This window comes from Oncorhynchus masou, chromosome 33, assembly GCF_036934945.1.
Source record: "Oncorhynchus masou masou isolate Uvic2021 chromosome 33, UVic_Omas_1.1, whole genome shotgun sequence".
In the NCBI taxonomy this organism is placed as follows: domain Eukaryota; kingdom Metazoa; phylum Chordata; class Actinopteri; order Salmoniformes; family Salmonidae; genus Oncorhynchus; species Oncorhynchus masou.
This window is the reverse complement of record NC_088244.1, coordinates 15940802-15968690: the sequence shown is the minus strand read 5'-3', so window position 1 is coordinate 15968690 and position 27889 is coordinate 15940802. Positions and strand designations below refer to the sequence as shown.

General features: G+C 43.3%; 1 protein-coding gene across 2 annotated transcripts in view; it reads left to right on the top strand.

Annotated features, from left to right (window-relative positions):
• Positions 1-27889, top strand: part of LOC135527889 (zinc finger protein 704-like) — a 124935-nt gene that overhangs the window by 89597 nt on the left and 7449 nt on the right. Inside the window, exons 3-8 of one of the 2 annotated variants that reach the window (XM_064956520.1) lie at positions 2366-2460; positions 7748-7992; positions 19300-19400; positions 20395-20680; positions 26341-26463; positions 27687-27814. In XM_064956520.1, the coding sequence (XP_064812592.1) occupies positions 2366-2460; positions 7748-7992; positions 19300-19400; positions 20395-20680; positions 26341-26463; positions 27687-27814 (978 nt within the window). The remainder of the gene's footprint in view (positions 1-2365; positions 2461-7747; positions 7993-19299; positions 19401-20394; positions 20681-26340; positions 26464-27686; positions 27815-27889) is intronic. The other variant, XM_064956521.1, reaches the window with a different exon arrangement.

Sequence of the window (27889 nt, the reverse complement as noted above, 5' to 3'; positions counted from 1 at the left end):
CTCTCTCTCTCACTCTCTCTCTCTCTGTGTCTCTGGTCTCTCTTTCTCTCTCTCTGGTCTCTCTTGCTCTCTCTCTCTATCTGGTCTCTCTTTCTCTCTCTCTTTCTGTTCTATTTCTCTCTCTCTCTCTGGTCTCTCTTTCTCTCTCTCTGGTCTCTTTCTCTCTTGCTCTCTCTTTCTCTCTCTCTCTCTGTTCTATTTCTCTCTCTCTCTCTCTGGTCTCTCTCTCTTTCTCTGGTCTGTCTTTCTCAGTTGCTCTCTCTTTCTCTCTCTCTCTCTCTCTGGTCTCTCTTGCTCTCTCTCTCTCTCTCTCTCTCTCTCTGGTCCCTCTCTCTGTCTCTGGTCTGTCTTTCTCACTTGCTCTCTCTTTCTCTCTCTCTCTCTCTCTGGTCTCTCTTGCTCTCTCTCTCTCTCTCTCTCTCTCTCTCTCTCTCTCTCTCTCTGGTCCCTCTCTCTGTCTCTGGTCTGTCTTTCTCACTTGCTCTCTCTTTCTCTCTCTCTCTCTCTCTCTCTCTCTCTCTCTCTCTCTCTCTCTCTCTCTCTCTCTCTCTCTCTCTCTGGTCTCTCTTGCTCTCTCTCTCTCTCTCTGTATCTGGTCTCTCTTTCTTTCTCTGGTCTCTCTTGCTCTCTCTCTCTCTCTGGTCTCTTTCTCTCTTGCTCTCTCTTTCTCTCTCTCTGTCTCTGGTCTCTCTTTCTCTATCTCTCTCTTTCTCTCTCTGTCTCTGGTCTCTCTTTCTCTCCCTCTCTCTCGTTCTCCCTCTCTCTCTCTGGTCTCTCTTTCTCTCTTGCTCTCTCTTTCTCCCTCTCTCTGGTCTCTCTTTCTCTCTCTCTGGTCTCTCTTGCTCTCTCTCTCTATCTGGTCTCTCTTTCTCTCTCTCTTTCTGTTCTATTTCTCTCTCTCTCTCTCTCTCTGGTCTCTCTTGCTCTCTCTCTCTCTATCTGGTCTCTCTTTCTCTCTCTCTCTCTCTGTTCTATTTCTCTCTCTCTCTCTCTCTGGTCTCTCTCTCTGTCTCTGGTCTGTCTTTCTCAGTTGCTCTCTCTTTCTCTCTCTCTCTCTCTCTCTCTCTCTCTCGCTCTGGTCTCTCTTGCTCTCTCTCTCTCTCTCTCTCTCTCTCTCTGGTCCCTCTCTCTGTCTCTGGTCTGTCTTTCTCACTTGCTCTCTCTCTCTCTCTCTCTCTCTCTCTCTCTCTTTCTCTCTCTCTCTCTCTGGTCTCTCTTGCTCTCTCTCTCTCTCTCTGTATCTGGTCTCTCTTTCTCTCTCTGGTCTCTCTTGCTCTCTCTCTCTCTGGTCTCTTTCTCTCTTGCTCTCTCTTTCTCTCTCTCTGTCTCTGGTCTCTCTTTCTCTATCTCTCTCTTTCTCTCTCTGTCTCTGGTCTATCTTTCTCTCTCTCTTTCTCTCTCTCTCTCTGTCTCTGGTCTCTCTTTCTCTCTCTGTGTGTCTCTGGTCTCTCTCTTCTCTCTCTTTCTCTCTGTCTCTGGTCTCTCTCTCTCTGGTCTCTCTTGCTCTCTCTCTCTTTCTCTTTCTTTCTCTCTCTGTCGCTGGTCTCTTGCTCTCTTATCCTCTTGTCTTTCACTTCACTTCCTTTTTTAAAGCAGCTGACAGCTGTAGCAGAATATATGCCTCACACATAGCCAGCTTCCCCTATCATACGATCATATCATCCTTATTCTCTCAGGTAGCTAGAGAAGCTTGTCCTGTGACCCATCTCAGGCGTTTGGAATTTCCCTCTCAACCAATAGCAATGAACCATGTATAAACAAAACCAGATCTTGTAGTCATGACCAAGCCATTAGCCGGGACTCGCCAGTGTCTTTAGCCTTCACCCACTGCTAGACTAATGTGACAGTGCTCTTCAAAAGGAGTGTTCTGGTTATCTGAACGTTATCCGAATGTCGGTCTGGTCAGCATTCCGTGCTAAAGGGGAATTTTCAGCATTCACAGGGGAGTGGAACACAGTATTTATTATTGTACTCTAATTTTCCATTCCATGCTATAAAACAGTTTGTTGTTCTGTCTAAAGAAAGCCTGGCTGGTATATTTCAGAGTTGGGATTGGGATAGGGTTGGGCTTTTTCCTGGTTTCTAGGTTAGGCTATGGCATACTCGGTTGATGGGTGGTCTGCAATAGCGAACACAGCTACTGGTCAGTCTGCAGTGCGGAAATCTAACTCTGAGGACATTATAGTGAACTATGGGCCATTTTTCTATGCTAGTATGCCTACATATATATTGTAGAATGACTGTTACAGGTGTGCTGGTTTGATACAGTTTGCTATGCAGGAAAAGCATGTTGGTTGTGGGTTTCTAGCGACTCCATCGATTTTATGTCCATAATGTGTAACCTGGTATCTGGTGTGTATTGCAGGAAACCCTCGGGTCGTGCTGATAAGGAGGTAATGGCTGCCACCGTCCTGACATCGCTATCCACCTCCCCACTGGTCCTCACCCAGACATCCTCAGGTAACCCCCCACACACACACACACACACACACACACACACGCACGCGCACGCACACACACACACACACACGCGCGCACATGCACGCGCACGCACATACGTGCACGCGCGCACACGCACACACGCACACACACACACACACACACACACACACACACACACACACAAACACACGCGCACACACGCACAGACACACATATCTTAGTTTTATTATCCTTGTGGGGAGCAAACAATTGATTCCTGTTCAAAATCTTATTTTTCCTAACCCTTAAACCTAACCCTAACCGTAACCCTGACTTAACCCCAAATCCCTAACCCTAAACCTAACCCTTATTGTAACTTTAATTGTAACCCTGAACCTAACCCCTAAACCTAAAAGGGCTTTTTCCTTGTTGGGACTGGTGAAATGGGCCCATGTGTCAGAATTGTCCCTCTATATTTAGCCTTAAAGGGAATATCCACTCAAAAACTATCTTTTGGTAAGTCTATCTTTTGGTAAGTCCACGATCTCTTCATTAGTCCACTGTTGATTTAGTCTCAAAAGCAGTCAAGTTTTCAAGATATTGGATAGCATTTTGCAGCTTGACACTTGGCTTCTTGAAAACCCAATATCTTATAAACTTGACTCTTGACAACAGCAACAGTGGACTAATGAAAAAATAAAATAGTTTCTGAGTTGATTTTCTTTTGCTGTTGTTTTTTTACCACCCCACTTTATGCTATTTTTATTAAGTTTTTATTTTTAATCAGGGAACACGGCAACTCCTGGGTGTGCCATTAAGCTGACTGCTCTTTTGAAAACGAGAGGGATAGAGGGATAAGAGAGGGGAGAGGACACTTGTTTATCGGTTTTACCAAAAATTCCCAATTTTTTTGTCATCACACTCTATTGATAAATGACTAAAAATGACCTCTATACTAGGGCTTGTCAACTCAGAACCAGATGACTGGGTTATACAGATTATAAAAGACCTTGCTCACACTTAATATATTAATTTCATTTAGGCATTAACAGCTGTACTGCTCGCCAGAAGGACTAAGGCTGTTTCCAGGAGACCCCAGGCCAAACCAGGAGGGCTGGCAACCCTACAAACCTACTGTACCTCTAAATCCACATCCATTTCCCCCTATTGTTCATTAGATGTTCTGATCACTCTGAGGTGAGGAGATGAGGGCTGGTACCTAGCCACTGTGTTGAAACACACACTAGGGTCACGTGTAGCTGGGTCAGTGTGCCTTTGGAAAACAACTCCCTATGTAAGCCTGGCCGGGATCCATTGTGGTTAAAACCTATCCATTAACATTTTGGGGGTTTTCTTCCCCCTTCCCTCAATCTACAGTATACTGTAAGTATACTGTATTTAACCACTCTCGTCCCCATCTCCACAGTTTAGTTATGTTATTGATTTAAGTGGGTTAATCCACAACATACAGTGAATTCGGAAAGTATTCAGACCCTTTGACTTTTTCAAGATTTTGTTACGTTACAGCTTTATTCTAAAAATAATTTTTTTTTAAACATCTCATTAATCTACACACAATACCGCATAATGACAAAGCGAAAGCAGGTTTTTGGAATTTTTTGCAAATGTAAAACATAAATATAACAAATTAAAAACAGAAATACCTTGTTTAGATACAGTACCAGTCAAAAGTCTGGACACACCTACTCATTCAAGGGTTTTTCTTTATTTTTACTATTTTCTACATTGCAGAATAATAGTGAAGACTTCAAAACTATGAATAACACATATGGAATCATGTAGTCACCAAAAAAGTGTTAAACAAAACTACATTTATTTTAGATTTTAGATTCTTCAAAGTAGCCACCCATTGCCTTGATGACAGCTTTGCACACTCTTGGCATTCTCTCAACCAGCTTCATGAGGAATGATTTTTCAACAGTCTTGAAAGAGTTCCCACATATGCTGAGCACCTGTTGGCTTCTTTTCTTTCACTCTGCGGTCCAACTCATCCCAAACCATCTCAATTGGTGATTGTGGAGGCCAGGTCATCTGATGCAGCACTCTATCCCTCTCCTTGGTCAAATAGCCCTTACACAGCTTGGAGGTGTGTTTTAGGTCGTTGTCCTGTTGAAAAACAAATGATAGTCCCACTAAGTGCTAGGGTTGCACATTTTGGGGAATATTCAGAGGTGGAAACTTTCAGTGGGAATTAATGGGTATATTTCCATGTACAGATAAATAGATAAGCAGTTAGATTAAACAACCCCTTTGTAAGATACATGTTTTAAAATGAAACATGTATGGAAGCAGGTGAATTAACACTCCTCAGTTCGCAGGCTCAAACAAGCTAAAACACACATGGTAGCAAAAACTAACTAGCAGAAATTGTTACGATTTACTAGTTAACAAAAAAATAATGTATGTCACATAAAAAATATTCATAATAAATTCATATATTCATAATAAAAACTTACCTGAAAGTATGTATTCCTTGGCTCGGATAGTGTAGTAGTGTGGGCTCAATAGCATCTCATTAGTGTGCAAGATCTTGAGAATCAGCTGTACAGCTGTGCACTGTACATGTGATGGAAGAATGCACTGTGCATGCAGAGGGTTGCAATTCCATTGAATTGGGGATAGTTTAACCAAAATATGCCACAAGACCTATAATTGCCTTATGTGTATCCCACAAAAAAGATTCACCGTTATAAGCTATCTTTTTTTAATGTAATTTAAGCAAAATTCCTCAAATTCCATGGCTTAACTTTCCACAGAAAATTTCCTGGATCGTTTCCGACCATTTGCAACTCTACTAAGTGCAAACCAGATGGGATGGCGTATTGCTGCAAAATGTTCCTGTAGACATACTGGTTAAGTGTGCCTTGAATTCTAAATAAATCCCAGAGGACGTCACCGGCAAAGCACCCCCACACCATCACACCTCCTCCTCCATGCTTCACAGTGGGAACCACACATGCAGAGATCATCCGTTCACCTACTCTGCATCTCACATAGACACAGACGTTGGAACCAAAAATCTCAAATTTGGACTCATCCTTCAGTAGGGGTTTCTTTGTAGCAGTTTGACCACGAATGCCTGATTCACACAGTCTCCTCTGAACAGTTGATGTTGAGAAGTGTCTGTTACTTGAACTCTGTGAAACATTTATTTGGGCTGCAATCTGAGGTGCAGTTAACTCTAATGAACGTATCCTCTACAGCAGACTCTGGGTCTTCCTTTCCTGTGTCGTTCCTCAAGAGAGCTAATTTCACCACAGCGCTTGATGTTTTTTTCCGCGGTGACTGACCTTCATGTCTTAAAGTAATGATGGACTGTTGTTTTTCTTTGCTTATTTGAGCTGTTCTTGCCATAATAGCTATCTTGCGTATACCACCCCTACCTTGTCACACACAACTGATTGGCTCGAATGCATTAAGAAGGAAAGAAATCCACAAATGTACTTTTAATGCATTCCAGGTGAATGCCTCATGAAGCTGTTTGAGAGAATGCCAAGAGTGTGCAAAGCTGTCATCAAGGCAATGGGTGGCTACTTTGAAGAATCTCAAATATAAAATACATTTTGATTTGTTTAACATGTTTTTGGTTACTGCATGATTCCATGTATTATTTCATAGTGGTGATGTCTTCCCTATTATTTTACAATGTAGAAAATAGTAATAATAAAGAAAAACCCTTGAATGAGAAGGTGTGTCCAAACTTTTGACTGGTACTGTAAGTATTCAGACCCTTTGCTATGATACTTGAAATTTAGATCAGGTGCATCCTGTTTCCATTGATCACCCTTGAGATGTTTCTACAATTTGATTGGAGTCCACCTGTGGTTAATTCAATTGATTGGACATGATTTGGAAAGGCACACACCTGTCTATACAAGGTCCCACAGTTGACAGTGCATGTCAGAGATAAAAACCAAGCCATGAGGTCAAAGGAAATGTCCATAGAGCTCCGAGACGGGATTGTGTGGAGAAGGGTACCAAACAATTTCTGCAGCATTGAAGGTCCCCAAGAACACAGTGGCCTCCGCCATTCTTAAATGCAAGAAGTTTTGGAACCACCAACACTCTTCCTAGAGCTTGCCGCCCAGCCAAATTGAGCAATCGGGGGAGAAGTGCCTTTGTCTGGGAGGTGACCAAGAACCCGATGCTCCAGAGTTCCTCTGTGGAGATGGGAGAACCTTCTAGAATAACATCTCTACAGCACTCCACCAATCCGGCTTTTATGGTGGAGTGGCCAGACGGTTGCCACTCCTCAGTAAAAGGCACATGACAGCCCACTTGGAGTTTGCCAAAAGGCACCTACAGGACTCTCAGACCAAGATTGTCTGGTCTGATGAAACCAAGATTGAAGTATTTTGCCTGAATACCAAGTGTCACGTCTGGAGGAAACCTGGCACCTTCCCTACGGTGACGCATGGTGGTGGCAGCATCATGCTGTTGGGATGTTTTTCAGCTGCAGGGACTAGGAGACTTGTCGGGTTTGAGAGAAAGATGAACAGAGCAAAGTACAGAGATCGTTGATGAAAGTCTGCACTAGAGCGCTCAGGACGTTCGTCTGGGGTACTTCAACAAAGTGCTGAGTAAAGGGTCTGAATTCTTGTGTAAATGTAATATTTCAGTTTTTATTTGTAATACATTTGAAAAATGTCAAAAAACAGTTTTTGCTTTGTCATTATGTGGCATTGTTTGTAGATTGATGAGGGGGGTGGGACAATTGAATACATTTTTGAGTAAGGTTGTGGAATGTGGAAAAGGTGAAGGGGTCTGAACACTTTCCGGATGCACTGTATTAGGTGCTGGGAGGGTATACTTTGCTGTATGTGGGGAGAAAGGGCAAAGCTGTATTACATTTTCATGATACATCAGAAATGTCATCAAACTCTTTTCATACAGTACATGATTCAACTGTGCCTGTTTTCCCTCCAATATCTTATTATTTTCTTTCCCCTGGTTTCATTGTTGTGCTGTTGTGCTTAACTCTCAATGTCTTTGAGGGATAAGATGTTAATCTTCCCTAAGACAACACTCCTATGACTCTATTCTCTGTAGGATCCTTCTCATCTACACTGGCCCCCATGGACCAGTCAGTCATTGATTCATATGAGTTAATAAAATCCCCAACACACACCTCATCCTGCTAGGAGGCTCTACCTCTTATTTGTCATTATGTTTCACCACAAGGCAATGCAAAACACATTTTGTGACAAGGTTTTTAGAGTAATAAGTGAATTAAAGCTAAATTCTCAGATTGGCTTCCTCCTTGGCTATGATAGCATGGTAATGACCGGCCCTTCACTGTCTCCAGCTGCAGTTCCGGAGTCGGCTAGCAGGGGTTGGAAGGAGGCGCTGTCAACCAGCTACAGCAGCTCCACCAGTGGCAACTGGAGCTGGGACACCAGCGACCAATCAGTGCCCTCCACACCATCCCCACCCCTCTCCAACGATGCCAGCAAGAGCTTCCTGCTCCCCTCCCAGGGTGATGACGTCATCGAGGACGTCACAGAGAGCACTCACTTTCCGTTTGTGGACCCCATACCCCGGAAGCGAAAGGTACAACTCGGGGTCAGGGGTCGGGGGGTTGTAATGAGGCTTCGTCTCAATGCTTCTGAATATCTTTCCATACTCATCTCCTGATCTCCAAGGAGTTCATAGATCACAGCAATTTGATTTATTCAGTCCAGTTACTTGGTTCTTGGGACTCTCCAGATGAGAATAATATTTGTAGCCACAGCCAAACCTAAGCTGCGACTCAGTAGAAATTGGCCATTGGCCAACAGTTGCTCCCACAGATTTAGGAACCCTTGCCCTGGTGTGTAGTATTCCTCAGAGTAGTGTCTGGGGCCTCTGAAACCAATGTTAGGATCCTGTGACACAAGCCCTGAGATAAGGCCTGTCAATCTTAATGCCTCTGAGCATGATGGAGTGTGTTCTCACTCTCTCTTTCCCTCTCGCTCTCCATTTTCTTCCCTTGTCTTTTCATGCGGTGGAAACAGTCCATGACGTAAATGTGGTTTCAGTATCAAGAAGAGCCATTAGCACCCTCACCCACCTCCGGGAGGAAGGGGGAGTTAGAAGGGGGAAAGGGGATGAGGTGAGAGAGAGTTTAGAAAGGAAGGAGTGGGTGTAAAAAGAGATTTGGGATGGGGGAAGAGAGAATGGGGGGGAATAAGAGTTTTGGAAAGAAGGAGGGAGGTAGGGAAGGACTAAAAGGAGAGAATATGAGGCTTCTGCTGTAGGTAGCTGAGAGAGGGAGAAGAATCTCATTACTCCACTCTGATAGATATCGGAGTGGAATCTGGAGGAGCTAATATATAGGAGTGGAGACTGGAGGGGCTCATATATAGAGTGGAGATTGGAGGGACTCATATATAGGAGTGGAGATTGGATGGGCTCATATATACGAGTAGAGAATGGAGGGCCTCAGATACAGTTATAGGAGTGAAGACTGGAGAGGCTCATATATAGGATTGGAGACCGGAGGGGTTCAGCAAGTCTCAAGGTATTGCTTGCCTGAGGTAGAGTTCCTCATGATAAGCTGTAGACCACACTATCTACCAAGAGAGTTTCCATCTATATTTTTCACAGGCGTTTTTATTTACCACCAGAAACCAACGCTGGCACTATGACCGCATTCAACGAGCTTTATAAGGCCAGAAGCAAACAAGAAAATGCTCATCCAGAAGCGGCGCTCCTAGTGGCCAGGGACGTTAATGCAGGGAAACTTAAATCCTTTTTACCTCATTTTTACCAGCATGTCATATGTGCAACCAGATGAAAAAAAAACTCTAGACCACCGTTACTCCACACACAGAGACGCATAAAAAGCTCTCCCTCGTCCTCCATTTGCAAATCTGACCATAATTCTATTCTCCTGAATCCTGCTCATAAGCAAAAACTAAAGCAGGAAGTACCAGTGACTCGCTCAATACGGAAGTGGTCAGATGATGTGGATGCTACGCTACAGTACTGTTTTACTAGCACAGACAGGAATATGTTCCGTGATTCATTCAATGGTATTGAGGAGTATACCACCTTCATCAATAAGTGCATCGACAACGTCGTCCCCATAGGGACCGTACATAAATATCCCAACCAGAAGCCATGAATTACAGAAAATATCCGCACCAAGCTAAAAGCTATAGCTACCGCTTACAAGGAGCTGGACACTAATCCGGACGCTTATAAGAAACCATCAAACAGGCAAAGTTTCAATACAGGACTAAGATGCTGCCAAAGCAACAGCTACTCTTCCTGAGGTCCAGCCAAATTAAGGCAGTCTATACCACTTTAAAAACATTACAATACATTCACAGATTTCACAACACACTGTGTGCCCTCAGGCCCCTACTCCACCACTACCACATATCGACAGTACTAAATCCATATGTATGTATAGTGTGTATGTTATCGTGTGTGTGTGTGTGTGTGTGTGTGTGTGTGTATGCATGTGTCTGTTGAAATGTTTGTATTGCTTCAGTACCCGCTGTTCCATAAGGTGTTTTTTAAATCTAATTTTACTGCTGGCATGAGTTACTTGATGTGGAATAGAGTTCCATGTAGTCATGGCTCTGTTGTACTTTGTGCCTCCCATAGTCTGTTCTGGACTTGGGGACTGTGGAGAGACCTCTTGTGGCATGTCTTGTGGGGTATGCATGGGTGTGTGAGCTGTGTGCCAGTAGTTTAGACAGACAGCTCGGTGCATTCAACATACAGTGCCTTGCGAAAGTATTCGGCCCCCTTTGAACTTTGCGACCTTTTGCCACATTTCAGGCTTCAAACATAAAGATATAAAACTGTATTTTTTTGTGAAGAATCAACAACAAGTGGGACACAATCATGAAGTGGAACGACATTTATTGGATATTTCAAACTTTTTTAACAAATCAAAAACTGAAAAATTGGGCGTGCAAAATTATTCAGCCCCTCTACTTTCAGTGCAGCAAACTCTCTCCAGAAGTTCAGTGAGGATCTCTGAATGATCCAATGTTGACCTAAATGACTAATGATGATAAATACAATCCACCTGTGTGTAATCAAGTCTCCGTATAAATGCACCTGCACTGTGATAGTCTCAGAGGTCCGTTAAAAGCGCAGAGAGCATCATGAAGAACAAGGAACACACCAGGCAGGTCCGAGATACTGTTGTGAAGAAGTTTAAAGCCGAATTTGGATACAAAAAGATTTCCCAAGCTTTAAACATCCCAAGGAGCACTGTGCAAGCGATAATATTGAAATGGAAGGAGTATCAGACCACTGCAAATCTACCAAGACCTGGCCGTCCCTCTAAACTTTCAGCTCATACAAGGGGAAGACTGATCAGAGATGCAGCCAAGAGGCCCGTGATCACTCTGGATGAACTGCAGAGATCTACAGCTGAGGTGGGAGACTCTGTCCATAGGACAACAATCAGTCATATATTGCACAAATCTGGCCTTTATGGAAGAGTGGCAAGAAGAAAGCCATTTCTTAAAGATATCCATAAAAAGTGTTGTTTAACGTTTGCCACAAGCCACCTGGGAGACACACCAAACATGTGGAAGAAGGTGCTCTGGTCAGATGAAACCAAAATTGAACTTTTTGGCAACAATGCAAAACGTTATGTTTGGCGTAAAAGCAACACAGCTCATCACCCTGAACACACCATCCCCTCTGTCAAACATGGTGGTGGCAGCATCATGGTTTGGGCCTGCTTTTCTTCAGCAGGGACAGGGAAGATGGTTAAAATTGATGGGAAGATGGATGGAGCCAAATACAGGACCATTCTGGAAGAAAACCTGATGGAGTCTGCAAAAGACCTGAGACTGGGACGGAGATTTGTCTTCCAACAAGACAATGATCCAAAACATAAAGCAAAATCTACAATGGAATGGTTAAAAAATAAACATATCCAGGTGTTAGAATGGCCAAGTCAAAGTCCAGACCTGAATCCAATCGAGAATCTGTGGAAAGAACTGAAAACTGCTGTTCACAAATGCTCTCCATCCAACCTCACTGAGCTCGAGCTGTTTTGCAAGGAGGAATGTGAAAAAATTTCAGTCTCTCGATGTGCAAAACTGATAGAGACATACCCCAAGCGACTTACAGCTGTAAGTATTAATTTAAGGGGGCTGAATAATTTTGCACGCCCAATTTTTCAGTTTTTGATTTGTTAAAAAAGTTTGAAATATCCAATAAATGTCGTTCCACTTCATGATTGTGTCCCACTTGTTGTTGATTCTTCACAAAAAAATACAGTTTTATATCTTTATGTTTGAAGCCTGAAATGTGGCAAAAGGTCGCAAAGTTCAAGGGGGCCGAATACTTTCGCAAGGCACTGTAAATAAAAGTAGTGATGAAGTCAATCTCTCCTCCACTTTCAGCCAGGAGAGATTGACATGCATATTATTAATATTAGCTCTCTGTGTACATCCAAGGGCCAGCCGGGGTGCCCTGTTCTGAGTCAATTGCAATTTTCCTAAGTCCTTTTTTTGTGGCACCTGACCACATGACTGAACAGTAGTCAAGGTGCGACAAAACTAGGGCCTGTAGGACCTGCCTTGTTGATAGCGTTGTTAAGAAGGCAGAGCAGCGCTTTATTATTGACAGACTTCTCCCCATCTTAGCTACTACTGCATCAATATGTTTTTGACCATGACAGTTTACAATCTAGTGTTACTCCAAGCAGTTTTGTCATCTCAACTTGCTCAATTTCCACATTGTTTATTACAAGATTTAGTTGAGGTTTAGTGAGTGTTTTGTTCCAAATACAATGCTTTTAGTTTTAGAAATATTTAGGGCTAACTTATTCCTTGCCACACACTCTGAAACTAACTGCAGCTCTTTGTTGAGTGTTGCAGTCATTTCAATCGGTGTAGTGGCTGACGTGTATAGTGTTGAGTCATCCTCATACATAGACACACTGGCTTTACTCAAAGTCAGTGGCATGTCTTTAGTAAAAATTGAAAAAAGCAAGGGGCCTAAACAGCTATCCTGGGGAATTCCTGATTCTAACTGGATTATATTTGATAGGCTTCCATTAAAGAACACCCTTTGTGTTCTGTTAGACAAGTATCTCTTTATCCACATTATATCAGGGGGTGTAAAGCCATAACATCTACTTTGTGCATGAAACAAGTAATTTTTCCAGCAATTGTTTACAGACAGACTATTTCACTTATAATTCACTTGCACAAAATAGAATAGGTTGACTTTTGTACTATGGGGGATAGTAGATTGACATGCTTTTGCTGTTCGTTAGGCCTAATCATCTTGTTGGCTGATGAAAAGTAAATATGGACAGTTCTTCCAATATCTTCAATATGTAGCTCGGAAATGGATAAAGACACGCGCAGTTGTGTCCCTGATATGTCTGTCTTCACTTGTAGCCTGTCAGATTGATCCGATCATGTGACGGAGAGCCATGTGACTGAGAGGTGCTTCAGATTGCGCAGCACACTCAGGGCCAAGGGCACAACACAGCACTCCAGGCTGCAAAAGGCATGGATTTTTAAAGGGTGCATTACGGCCACAAAGGGGACACCACCATACAATTCGAGGCATTATCAAGTGCTTGTCAAATTGTGAATGAGTGACTGATGTAGCATAGCTCATGCCTTTCAAGTGACCTTTCAAATCATCATTAGTCTCGTCATGCAGCCTTACAATGTATTACAAATCTAAACATATAGCCCAACGTTTGTAGAACATCTACAGTTACATTAATAACTCTAAATGAAGTGTTTAGGAATACCTATTTCTTTGTTAACTGCTCAACACAGAAAAGCCGCATGTGCGCACTCCCTGAAATCGTTTGGGGAAAATATTTATAATTTTTTCAGCTTTGTTCAATAGTATTTTTCATATTATACCTAACATAATTGCCATGGAATTATAAGTAATACTTGGCTGTGGGAATTATAAGCAAATCTTGTCTGCTGAACTAGTGTAGCCCACAGCCATTTGGCATAGCCACTTCCGGACCTAACGTAGCCACATCAGGACCTAACTTAGCCACATCAAGACCTAAAATAGCCACATCAGGACGTAACATAGCCACATCGGGACCGAACATAGCCACATCGGGACCGAACATAGCCACATCCGGACCCGAACATAAGTATGCTATTCTTTTCTTCAGAAATAGACTACATTTTCTTCAAACCTTACTTCTTTAGACTAAAATAAATAATGGATTTATTATGAAGGTGTAGGCTATATTACATGGATTTATTATACTTTTTAAAATGGCTTTTAAAATGTGTGGAAACCAGGAGATGCCAAATGTGTTCATGTTAATTAACTGTCAATTACCGTGAGACCAACAGTTATTTGCTTGACAATCACCGGCTGATGAAATGTCAATGGCACCACAGCCCTAGTTACAGGACCAAAGGATTGTGCTCATCTGTCAAGTCATCCGTTAAATTTAACGTCTTATTTTAATGTTTGATGTTTATTCTTCAGCCTCGCTTGTAAAGATGTGACAGAACATTTCACAGTGCTAGACAAACTGTAAAAATTCCATCAACTGTACACAAGGACTTGGGAGGCCATCTCAATGAGACTTGCACTGACATGCATGTGTGGTTGTTAATGAATAGCTGGTTGTAGATAAAATCATTACAGTTTGGATGCCTTGTGTATAAACCTGCCCTGGGTAAACCTAACAGGCAGTTTACTGTGGTGGTTCAGTGTAGTTGGCCATGACAAGCTGCCTAGCTAAGTCCTGACTGGCAGACAACAGCCTCGGTTGTCCCGTAGCTGCAGGCCATCTCACTGTGTGGAGTTGTGTACTACAGATGTAGGGTCTTCATTTGAGCCAGTTTGCTACAGCAGGAAAATAATCCTGCAGCAACAGGAAATGTGAATTATTACATGGATTATAATTAATGGACATTTTTATAGGGGTTGATACATTCGTAAGGGAAAATCAAGTCTGACATTACAACGGGGAAATTGCCAACTTCAGAAGCCTTTTTAGACCTCAAATAAACTACAAGCTTAACATTTCCTGGAAAGTTCTCCTGCAACAGGGTGATCAAATGTAGATCCTACATGTATCTGACTATGTAGAGGAGTCATGTACTATAAAAGGCTTAGGGAATGTGTTAATCACTACAGTGTTGCTGAAACAGTGTTACAACGAAAGGAAAACACTTTTGGCATTAAGGGATATGTCAATGTTTGTTGAGATGCTGCAGATTTTCCATTATGAAACACTGAAAATTATTACTATGTTTCCCAGTGCCATTAGAGCTGTTGTGTGTAATGCATTGTGTGGATTGTATAAGAATATAGACTGTATAAAGCGTTAATTTGATCAGCCGCCGATAAGCCTGTTATATAGTTTGTCTTTTAGTTTCTCTCTCTCCCACCTCTCTCTCTCTCTCTCTCTCCCACCCCTCTCTCTCTCTCCCTCTCTCTCCCTCTCTCTCTCTCGCCCACCCCCCCTCTCTCTCTCCCTCTCTCTCTCCCACCCCTCTCCCCCTCTCTCTCCCCCTCTCTCTCTCTCTCTCTCTCTCTCTCTCTCACTCACTCACTCACTCACTCACTCACTCACTCACTCACTCACTCACTCACTCACTCACTCATGCTCTGTCTCTCCCTTTCTGGAAGCTGTTAAAAGGTGGAGAGCCTACGCCCACTGCCTGTCATTACTACTGATGCAGGTCCCAACACATTTCTCCCTCCCCTGCCAAAATCAGAGATCTGCACGCTGCCTGGGAAAATAAGAGTCTGAAAAACACAGCTCTGTCTATGTCCTTAGTCTGCATTTGAGGAAAGAAGGGATTGATATAGGTTTAAAATACTTATTTTGAGGTTTGACTTTTTCCGATTTGAAGATGTTAACAGCTTCCTAAATACTTGCTTTTATTGTTGAGAGGTTGAACGCCTGTATGTGTGTCTGTCAGTTAAATCCCAAAGTAGAGATCATGACCACATTCAATCAGGGTCACTGTCCAAGGGCACTGCCCCCCCCCACCCCCACACCCCAAAAAATATAATAATAATAATATATATATAATATATATAATAATATATATATATTGAGGGATTATGACATTATGCTTATTTAGAGAGAGATCTATAGAGAGAGAGTGAGACAAAAAGACACAGAGTGACAGGGATGTAGAATTTCACCTCTGTCTTTGTCTTGCTACACTGTTCTTTGATTTATATCTTCACAGGCCTGCTTATCTTATAGTCTGTGTACTGGTCGAATGGTCTTTTTCTGCTTGTCTAATAGTTTGTGTACTGGTCCAATGGTCTTTTTCTGCTTGTCTAATAGCCTGTGTACTGGTCCAATGGTCTTTTTCTGCTTGTCTAATAGTCTGTGTACTGGTCCAATGGTCTTTTTCTGCTTGTCTAATAGTCTGTGTACTGGTCCAATGGTCTTTTTCTGCTTGTCTAATAGTCTGTGTACTGGTCCAATGGTCTTTTTCTGCTTGTCTAATAGTCTGTGTACTGGTCCAATGGTCTTTTCTGCTTGTCTAATAGTCTGTGTACTGGTCCAATGGTCTTTTCTGCTTGTCTAGTCTGTGTACTGGTCCAATGGTCTTTTTCTGCTTGTCTAATAGTCTGTGTACTGGTCCAATGGTCTTTTTCTGCTTGTCTAATAGTCTGTGTACTGGTCCAATGGTCTTTTTCTGCTTGTCTAATAGTCTGTGTACTGGTCCAATGGTCTTTTTCTGCTTGTCTAATAGTCTGTGTACTGGTCCAATGGTCTTTTCTGCTTGTCTAATAGTCTGTGTACTGATCCAATGGTCTTTTCTGCTTGTCTAATAGTCTGTGTACTGGTCCAATGGTCTTTTTCTGCTTGTTTAATAGTCTGTGTACTGGTCCAATGGTCTTTTTCTGCTTGTCTAATAGTCTGTGTACTGGTCCAATGGTCTTTTCTGCCTGTCTAATAGTCTGTGTACTGGTCCAATGGTCTTTTTCTGCTTGTCTTATAGTCTGTGTACTGGTCCAATGGTCTTTTTCTGCTTGTCTAATAGTCTGTGTACTGGTCCAATGGTCTTTTTCTGCTTGTCTAATAGTCTGTGTACTGGTCCAATGGTCTTTTTCTGCTTGTCTAATAGTCTGTGTACTGGTCCAATGGTCTTTTCTGCTTGTCTAATAGTCTGTGTACTGGTCCAATGGTCTTTTCTGCTTGTCTAGTCTGTGTACTGGTCCAATGGTCTTTTTCTGCTTGTCTAATAGTCTGTGTACTGGTCCAATGGTCTTTTTCTGCTTGTCTAATAGTCTGTGTACTGGTCCAATGGTCTTTTTCTGCTTGTCTAATAGTCTGTGTACTGGTCCAATGGTCTTTTTCTGCTTGTCTAATAGTCTGTGTACTGGTCCAATGGTCTTTTCTGCTTGTCTAATAGTCTGTGTACTGATCCAATGGTCTTTTCTGCTTGTCTAATAGTCTGTGTACTGGTCCAATGGTCTTTTTCTGCTTGTTTAATAGTCTGTGTACTGGTCCAATGGTCTTTTTCTGCTTGTCTAATAGTCTGTGTACTGGTCCAATGGTCTTTTCTGCCTGTCTAATAGTCTGTGTACTGGTCCAATGGTCTTTTTCTGCTTGTCTTATAGTCTGTGTACTGGTCCAATGGTCTTTTTCTGCTTGTCTAATAGTCTGTGTACTGGTCCAATGGTCTTTTTCTGCTTGTCTAATAGTCTGTGTACTGGTCCAATGGTCTTTTCTGCTTGTCTAATAGTCTGTGTACTGGTCCAATGGTCTTTTCTGCTTGTCTAATAGTCTGTGTACTGGTCCAATGGTCTTTTTCTGCTTGTCTAATAGTCTGTGTACTGGTCCAATGGTCTTTTCTGCTTGTCTAATAGTCTGTGTACTGGTCCAATGGTCTTTTGTGCTTGTCTAATAGTCTGTGTACTGGTCCAATGGTCTTTTCTGCTTGTCTAATAGTCTGTGTACTGGTCCAATGGTCTTTTTCTGCTTGTCTAATAGTCTGTGTACTGGTCCAATGGTCTTTTCTGCTTGTCTAATAGTCTGTGTACTGGTCCAATGGTCTTTTTCTGCTTGTCTAATAGTCTGTGTACTGGTCCAATGGTCTTTTCTGCTTGTCTAATAGTCTGTGTACTGGTCCAATGGTCTTTTTCTGCTTGTCTAATAGTCTGTGTACTGGTCCAATGGTCTTTTCTGCTTGTCTAATAGTCTGTGTACTGGTCCAATGGTCTTTTTCTGCTTGTCTAATAGTCTGTGTACTGGTCCAATGGTCTTTTCTGCTTTCTAATAGTCTGTGTACTGGTCCAATGGTCTTTTTCTGCTTGTCTAATAGTCTGTGTACTGGTCCAATGGTCTTTTCTGCTTGTCTAATAGTCTGTGTACTGGTCCAATGGTCTTTTTCTGCTTGTCTAATAGTCTGTGTACTGGTCCAATGGTCTTTTCTGCTTGTCTAATAGTCTGTGTACTGGTCCAATGGTCTTTTTCTGCTTGTCTAATAGTCTGTGTACTGGTCCAATGGTCTTTTTCCTTTTCTTTTGTTTTTGTTACCTCACTCTCTGTGTATCCTTCCAGTGTGTGAGTGGATCACAGCTTCTCCTAGGGCATCTTAACCTTTTTGTCACAGGTGGTAGTGCACTCTCCCCGTAACCACAGGGTTGTTGATTCAAGCCCCAATCTTGTTTTTCCCCCTCAATCACTACCAGACCTGGGTTCAAATGCATGTGTATTTGAGTATTTGTTATTTAAAGAAAGAAGAAGAAGTAGGCGGCCAATATGTTGCAATACGCTTTTGTGACCTATTAACAAAATGTACACTGAACAAAAATATAAGCGCAACATGTAAAGTTTTGGTCCCATGTTTCATGAGCGGAAATAAAATATCCCAGAAATGTTCCATAGGCTCAAAAATCTTATTTCTCTCAAATGTTGTGCAAAATGTCTTTACATCCCTGTTAGTTAGCATTTTATCCTTTGTCAAAATATTCCATCCACCTGACAGTTGTCGTATATCAGGAAGCTGATTAATGAACATGATAATTACACAGGTGCACCTTGTGCTGGGGACAATAAAAGGCCACTCTAAAATGTGCAGCTTTGTCACACAACACAATGCCACAGAAGGGAGCGTGCAATTGGCATGCTGACTGCAGGAATGTCCACCTGGATTGTTGCCAGATAATTGAATGTTAATTAATCTACCATAAGCCGCCTCCAACATAATTTTAAAGAATTTGGCTGAGGAGTATTTCTGCCTGTAATAAAACCCTTTTGTGGAGAAAAACTTTTGACATTAAGTTTCCCAAGTGTGTGGGCCTATGCCCTCCCAGGCCCACCCTTGGCTGCGCCCCTGCTTTTCATGGGAAATCCATGGATTAGTGCCTAATTTATTTATTGAAATTGGCTGATTTCCTTATATTCAAAATCTCAGAAATTGTTTCATTTTTTGTTTATATATTTTTTCAGTATATTTACAAAATAATACATATGGGAGGAATCCGCATAGTACATCAGGACGCACAACTGCAATGTGTTTCGACTTGTAGAGGCTTTCTTTAATTAAATATGTTTTCCTGTGTATTTACGTATTTTCAAAAAGACATGCCAAAACTTGTAGCCTACTTTTATTTGAGTATTTGAATGGTTATTTGTGAGAGAAAATAAATAGTTGACCAAATTGTATTTGAATGTATTTTTAAATACTTATTTCAAATACACTTTTTGATACCTGGGTTAAATGCATGGGAGTGTATTTCCAAGTGTATTTCCAAATGCATTCTGATTTTCAACTACTTGTTTTTTCAAATAAAAGTTATCTGTATACTTGTTTTGAAATGTACTGAAAACTAATTGAAATACCTGAAATAGTATTTGATCCCAGGTCTGATCATTACAATAGCACTGACTCCACTGTTTTCTCTAATGTTGTGTTTCAGAACTCCATGAAGGTGATGTTCAAGTGCTTGTGGAAGAACTGTGAAAAGGTCCTCAGCACCTCTTCAGGGATCCAGCGACACATCCGAACCGTCCACCTGGGGTAAGGCACCAATCAACCACAGAGCCAGATACAGGTCAACTGCTGTAGATATGGAATCACAATTGTTGAATGGGTAATTGTTGTAACCAATCACTGCACTCAGATCACATGAGGACCAATAAGAGAGCAGATATTTATTTTATAGAGAGCCATTATTGCATGGAACTCCCATCTCATATTGCTGAAATAAACAGCAAACCCGGTTTTAAAAAACAGATAAAGCAACACCTCTCCCCTATTTGACCTAGATAGTTTGTGTGTATGTATTAATATGTTGGCTACATAGCTAAATTGATGTAGTTCTGTCCTTCAGCTGTTGTTGTCTATTAATGTTCTGTATTATGTCATGTTTCATGTTTTGTGTGGACCACAGGAAGAGTAGCTGCTGCTTTCGCAACAGCTAATGGGGATCCTAATAACATACGAAATAACAGATATAATACAGTTCACTCTATTAGCTGAAGTTTGGTCAGAATATCTACTACCAGTGAGGATCTAGTATTGTGGAGTATGTGCTACATTGGAAGCTCTGTCTCTCCATGGGCTCTGTTTGTTATGACTTCTTAATATGATTAGGTTTGTTAGTCTAGGATCCACTTACAAAGGGAAGCAGGGTGGAGGAGGGAAGCATAGCAACACATGAGGAGGTTTTGCTGGTGTGTTTTTATAGCCTCCTGTTGCTATCCTGCACTCTCTGTCAGTCATTAAAGGCTTTGACCAATCAAGTCCATAAGCTCAGTTGCTCTGAGGCCTGTGTATCACTGCCCTCTGCTGGTTAGAGAAGACTCAGCTCCTCATTATAAAGCTTGTAGTGGCTTGGTATGAAGAATTATAATGCCTTATAAGCATTTTCATAACACCTTATTAATGCAGCTGTAGAGTATTATGAGGTGGTATATTGACTATATTGATATGATGGGCAATGAATGTGATTATAAGGCATTGTAAGTTTCATTATAAGCTACTTCACGTATGTCACCCTCCTGCAATGCAGGCGGAACTGCGACTCGGACTACAGTGACGGGGAGGAGGACTTCTACTACTCGGAGATCGAAGTCAACATGGACAGCCTATCAGAGGGCTTATCCAGCCTCACGCCCACCTCCCCCACCACCTCCGGCCCTCCCCCCATTTTCCCACCTGTCTCCCTCACCACCTGTCTCCCTCGTTCTGAGCCCTCCCACATCGCCATGAGGGGGACACATGGCCACGCCCCCACCCTGCTCAGCCAATCAGCTCCCTCCACGCTCTGCCATATTCGCACTGACCACGCATACCAGGTAAGAACAGTCATGCAAGTTCATACACCTTATTCTCCAGTGGCTATGGTCCTCTCTGTAGCTATAAACGGTGCTATCTAGACCTTAAAAGGATTCTTCAGCTGTCCATGTAGGAGAACCCTTTTGGTTCCATGTAGAAACCATTTGGTTCCAGTTAGAACTCTTTTTGGTTCCATGTAAACTCAGCAAAAAAATAAATGTCCTTTCACGGTCTTAACATGTGTAAATATTTGTATGAACATAACAAGATTCAACAACTGAGACATAAACTGAACAAGTTCCACAGACATGTGACTAACAGAAACTGAATAATGTGTCCCTGAACAAAGGGGGGGTCAAAATCAAAAGTAACATTAAGTATCTGGTGTGGCCACCAGCTGCATTAAGTACTGCAGTGCATCTCCTCCTCATGGACTGCACCAGATTTGCCAGTTCTTGCTGTGAGATGTTACCCCACTCTTCCACCAAGGCACATGCAAGTTCCTGGACATTTCTGGGGGGAACAGCCCTAGCCCTCACCCTCCAATCCAACAGGTCCCAGACATGCTAAATGGGATCTTCACTGGCCATGGCAGAACACATGCATTCCTTTCTTGCAGGAAATCACGCACAGAACGAGTAGTATGGCTGGTGGCATTGTCATGCTGGAGGGTCATGTCAGGATGAGCCTGCAGGAAGGGTACCACAAGAGGGAGGAGGATGTCTTCCCTGTAACGCACAGCATTGAGATTGCCTGCAATGATAACAAGTTCAGTTCGATGATGCTGTGACACACCGCCCCAGACCCTGACAGACAATCCACCTCCAAATCGCCTCGTTGTAACGCTCATTCCTTCAGAGATAAATGCAAATCCGACCATCACCCCTGGTGAGACAAAACCGCGACTCGTCAGTGAAGAGCACTTTTTGCCAGTCCTGTCTGGTCCAGCGATGGTGGGTTTGTGCCCATAGGCGACGTTGTTGCCGGTGATGTCTGGTGAGGACCTGCCTTACAACAGGCCTACAAGCCCTCAGTCCGGCCTCTCTCAGCCTATTGAAGACAGTCTGAGCACTGATGGAGGGATTGTGCGTTCCTGGTGTAACTCGGGCAGTTGTTGTTGCCATCCTGTACCTGTCCCGCAGGTGTGATGTTCAGAAGTACCGATCCTGTGCAAGTGTTGTTACAAGTGGTCTGCCACTGCGTGGACAATCAGCTGTCCCTCCTGTAGTGCTGTCTTAGGCATCTCACAGTACGGACATTGCAATTTATTGCCCTGGCCACATCTGCTGACCTCCAGCCTCTTTGCAGCATGCATAAGCACGTTTACGCAGATGGGCAGGGACCCTGGGCATCTTCTCTTTTGGTGTATTTCAAAGTCAGTAGAAAGGCCTCTTTAGTGTCCTAAGTTTTCATATCTGTGATCTTAATTGCCTTCCTGTAAGCTGTTAGTGTCTTAACTACCTTTCCGCAGGTGCATGTTCATTAATTTTTTATGGTTCATTGAACACGCATGGGAAACAGTGTTTAAACCCTTTACAATGAAGATCTGTGATGTTATTTGGATTTTTATGAATTATTTTTGAAAGACAGGGTCCTGAAAAAGGGACATTTATTTTTTTGCTGAGTTTAGAACCCTTTCCACAGAGGGTTCTACATGAAACCCAAATGGGTTCTACCTGGCACCAAGGAGGGTTCTACTTGGAACCAAAAAGGGTTCTCCTATGGGGACAGCTGAAGAACCCTTTTGTAACCCAGATTCTGTCCAGGGATGGGTAAAATCATAACATACAATTACAAAATACCATAAATATCAATGTAAGAAAAGAAACGACAAAATACATGTATTTTAAAATACAGAAATACGTTTGCAAGTAGCCGGCCTGAACAGCAACAACATTCTCAGTAACGTTTACAGAAATGTTTTACTTGCTATGACTGTGATATGTTGTTGTTTATTTACTTTATTTGAATGTACTGACTAAAAAGCCTTGCCAGCAGCATACCACCCTGCATACCACTGCTGGCTTGCTTCTGAAGCTAAGCAGGGTTGGTCCTTGGATGGGAGACCAGATGCTGCTGGAAGTGGTTTTGGAGGGCCAGTAGGAGGCACTCTTTCCTCTGGTCTAAAAAATATCTCAATGCCCCTGGGCAGTGATTGGGGGCACTGCCCTGTGTAGGGTGCCGTCTCTCGGATGGGACGTTAACCTGGTTATCCTGACACTCTGAGGTCATTAAAGATCCCATGGCATTTATCGTAGGAGTGTTAACCCCGGTGTCCTGGCTAAATTCCCAATCTGGCCCTCAAACCATCACGGTCACCTAATAATCCCCAGTTTACAATTGGCTCATTCATCCCCCTCCTCTCCCCTGTAACTATTCCCCAGGTCGTTGCTGCAAATGAGAACGTGTTCTCAGTCAACTTACCTGGTAAAATAACTGATAAATTAAAAAAATCCAATCTGCATGCTTCCCAACTTGCAAATATTATGACACAATTTTGTGAAGTTTCTGTTAGTTTTGGACTTCGGCAAGGGTTTTTTACGTCAGTAGCCGAAGTCTGAACCCATTTGTCGGTGATTGGTCAACAGTAGGGATTCTTCAATAAAGCGTTTGTTGTCAATCAACAAGAGATGTATCGTTTTCATGCACATTTTTTCACTCGATGAATACTGAACCAAACATCTTAGTTAGATGTAAAAATTTAGGGACTAAGAGCAGCAAAAACCTCAAAATTGATGACTGATTTCTTGAGTTACCTTAGATTAATTTGGACTATTTTGAGGAAATGTATACTGGCTACCGCATCTCAAGATGGACCAACAGTAATATTGCCTATTTGTAAAATATTAGTGAAAACATTAAAACTATGAAATAACACATACGGAATCATGTAGTAACCAAAAAAGTGTTAAACAAGTCTAAATATATTTTATATTTTTTATTCTTCAATGTATCCACCCTTTACCTTTGACAGCTTTGCACACTCTTCTCAAACAGCTTCATGAGAAATGCTTTTCCAACAGTTTTGAAGGAGTTCCCACATATGCTGAGCACGTGATGGCTGCTTTTCCTTCACTCTACCTGTCCAACTCATCGCAAACCATCTGATCACTCTTCTTCTTGGTCAAATAGCCCTTACACAGCCTGGAGGTGTGTTTTAGGTCATTGTCCTGTTGAAAAACAAATTATAGTCCCACTAAGTGCAAACCAGATGGGATGGCATATCGCTGAAGAATGCTGCAGTAGGCATGCTGGTGAAGTGTTCTAAATAAATCACAGACAGTGTCATCAGCAAAAAAAAACACACCATCACACCACCTCCTCCATGCTTCATGGTGGGAACCACACATGCGGACATAATCCGTTCACCTACTCTGCATGTCACAAAGACACGGCGGTTGGAACCAAAAATCGAAAATTTGGACTCTTCAGACCAAAGGACCGATTTCCACCGGTCTAATGTCCATTGCTCGTGTTTCTTGGCACAAGCGAGTCTCTTCTTATTATTGATGTCCTTTAGTAGTTGTTTCTTTGCAGCAATTTGACCATGAAGGCCTGATTCACGCAGTCTCCTCTGAACAGTTGATGTTGAGATGTGTCTGTTACTTGAACTCTGTGAAGCATTTATTTGGGCTGCAATCTGAGGTGCAGTTAACTCTAATGAACTTATCCTCTGCAGCAGAGGTAACTCGGGGCGGCAGTGTAGCCTAGTGGTTAGAGCGTTGGACTAGTAACCGGAAGGTTGAGAGTTCAAAGCCCCGAGCTGACAAGGTACAAAATCTGTCGTTCTGCCCCTGAACCCACTGTTCCCAGGCCGTCATTGAAAATAAGAATTTGTTCTTAAATGACTTGCCTGGTTAAATAAAGGTAAAAAAAAACAAAACTCTGGGTCTTCCTTTCCTGTGGCGGTCCTCCAAAATGCCAGGAGTGTGCAAAGCTGTCATCAAGGTGAAGGGTGGCTACTTTGAAGTATATACAAATATATATATATACATAATGGTCTAGAAAGGTATTTAGTATTTTGAATATACAAATTACAGATTTAGGAAGTATCTTGTTAAAAATACATTGGAGTGTACAGTCGTGGCCAGAAGTTTTGAGTATGACACAAATATTACACAATTTGCATATACTCCAGAATGTTATGAAGAGTGATCAGATGAATTGCAATTAATTGCAAAGTCCCTCTTTGCCATGCAAATGAACTGAATCCCCCCAAAAAATATTTCCACTGCATTTCAGCCCTGCCACAAAAGGACCAGCTGACATGTCAGTGATTCTCTCGTTAACACAGTTGTGAGTGTTGACAAGGACACGGCTGGAGATCACTCTGTCATGCTGATTAAGTTTGAATAACAGACTGGAAGCTTCAAAAGGAAGGTGGTGCATGTAATCATTGTTCTTCCTTTGTCAACCATGGTTACCTGCAAGGAAACACGTGCCATCATCATTGCTTTGCACAAAAAGGGCTTCACAGGCAAGGATATGCCAGTAAGATTGCACCTAAATCAACCATTTATCAGATCATCAAGACCTTCAAGGAGAGCGGTTCAATTGTTGTGAAGAAGGCTTCAGGGCGCTCAAGAAAGTCCAGCAAGAACCGGGACCGTCTCCATAAAGTTAATTCAGCTGCGGGATCGGGGCACCACCAGTACAGAGCTTGCTCAGGAATGGCAGCAGGCAGGTGTGAGTGCATCTGCACGTACAGTGAGGCGAAGACTTTTGGAGGATGGCCTGGTATCAAGAAGTGCAGCAAAGAAGCCGCTTCTCTAGGAAAAACATCAGGGACAGACTGATATTCTGCAAAAGGTACAGGGATTGGACTGCTGAGGACTGGAATAAAGTCATTTTCTCTGATGAATCCCCTTTCCGATTGTTTGGGGCATCCGGAAAAAAGCTTGTCCGGAGAAGACAAGGTGAGCACTACCGTTAGTCCTGTGTCATGCCAACAGTAAAGCATCCTGAGACTATTCATATGTTGGGTTGCTTCTCAGCCAAGGGAGTGGGCTCACTCAAAATTGTTCCTAAGAACACAGCCATGAATAAAGAATGTTACCAACACATCCTCTGAGATTAACTTCTCCCAACCATCCAGGAACAGTTTGGTGACGAACAATGCCCTTTCCAGCATGATGGAGCACCTTGCCATAAGGCAAAACTTTTGGCCACGACTGTAGTTTAGCCCAGTGTAATACAAATTACAAAATACTCAGAAGTAATTGAAATACATATTTCAAATACAAAATAGTGGCCATCTCTGAGACTGATATGGAGCTGTCGTCTACTTCCTAACGATAATGTTTTGGTTCCCCTGGTCTGTTTCTGTGTCATTAATGTCCATGAAACTGAGTTGTATACAGGCTTAATGCTGCACCCCAGATGATTAGGTTTCTTTAGATGAGTTCGTCTCCTCTCTGTACCTCCATCTTCTCTCTGTGTAGTATCTATCTCCCTTTTCTTTCTGGATCATTCTTTGTCGATCAACCTCCCTCTACCTCCACTCATTCACACCTCTCTCCTACTTCTCTCTCCCCCAACTTTTTCTACCTCCCCTCTCTCTACCTCTCTCTCTCCCTCTCTCTCTCTCTCTCTCTCCCTCTCTCTCTCTCTCTCTCTCTCTCTCTGTCTCTCTCTGTTTCTGTCTCTGTCTCTCACTGTGTTGCGGTGCTATGTTTTCCAGGCCACTGCTCCTGTGAGTATTCCTGTGTGTTCGGAGCAGGTTGGTGGGAATGATGGGATTGGGAATGGGGATGGGATCAGTGTGTCCTGGCAGTCGTCTCCTGTCATTTTTAAAGGCTTACCGGTGAGCAGGCTGCTTTCTCTCATTCTCTCTTTATCCTCATGTTCTCTCTCTCTTTTATCACTCCCCACATCTCTTCTACCTCTCTTACTCTGTTGCTCTTCCACCTGTCATATTTCTCACCCTCTCATATCTCCGTCTGCACCCCCCCCCATCTCTCTCCCCCATCTCTCTCCCCCATCTCTCTCCCCATCTCTCACCTCTCTACTCCCACTCCCTCTGCGCCCCACCCCATCTCTCTCCCCCATCTCTCTCCCCCATCTCTCTCCCCATCTCTCACCTCTCTACTCCCACTCCCTCTGCGCCCCACCCCATCTCTCTCCCCCATCTCTCTCCCCCATCTCTCACCTCTCTACTCCCACTCCCTCTGCGCCCCACCCCATCTCTCTCCCCCCATCTCTCTCCCCCATCTCTCACCTCTCTACTCCCACTCCCTCTGCGCCCCACCCCATCTCTCTCCCCCATCTCTCACCTCTCTACTCCCACTCCCTCTGCGCCCCACCCCATCTCTCTCCCCCATCTCTCACCTCTCTACTCCCACTCCCTCTGCGCCCCACCCCATCTCTCTCCCCCATCTCTCTCCCCCATCTCTCACCTCTCTACTCCCACTCCCTCTGCGCCCCCACCCCATCTCTCTCCCCCATCTCTCTCCCCCATCTCTCACCTCTCTACTCCCACTCCCTCTGCGCCCCACCCCATCTCTCTCCCCCATCTCTCTCCCCCATCTCTCACCTCTCTACTCCCACTCCCTCTGCGCCCCACCCCATCTCTCTCCCCCATCTCTCTCCCCCATCTCTCACCTCTCTACTCCCACTCCCTCTGCGCCCCACCCCATCTCTCTCCCCCATCTCTCTCCCCCATCTCTCACCTCTCTACTCCCACTCCCTCGCTCCCCCAGACCCATTTATTATTTTTGTCAATTTATTTCTTCCCCACTCCTGCCAGGCTAGCTGTTTTCTCCTCCTTTCTTCTACATCTCTCTGCCTCTACCTCATAGCCCTGGAGGGTTGTCTTCTATCTAGACATGTTGTCTTCAGGGCTGAACTAGGATCAGTTCCTCTTGTCTTCTATCTTGACCTGGTGTCTTCAGGGCTGAACTAGGATCAGGTCCTCTAGATTTTTGTCTGGTCAGGAAAATCTCAGGGCACTAGGTGAAAGCCGTAATGATTGCTGCTATGCTATGATTGATTGGTAGAATGCCCTTTGACCTGTGCTTGCCCCTGCAGGGCCCTTTGACTCACACCCGCACGGTGAGCTTCGGGGAGAAGAGACAGCCTGCCCTTCACACACACACTACCATCAGCAAGACAGCCCCCTCTACAGCCCCCCTGCCCAAACCAGCACCAGGAACCAGGTACTCTGAGTGTATGGATGTGTCTGTGGACCCTTCCTTTGTGAGTGGATTTATCACCTTCATGGGAGTGTAGTG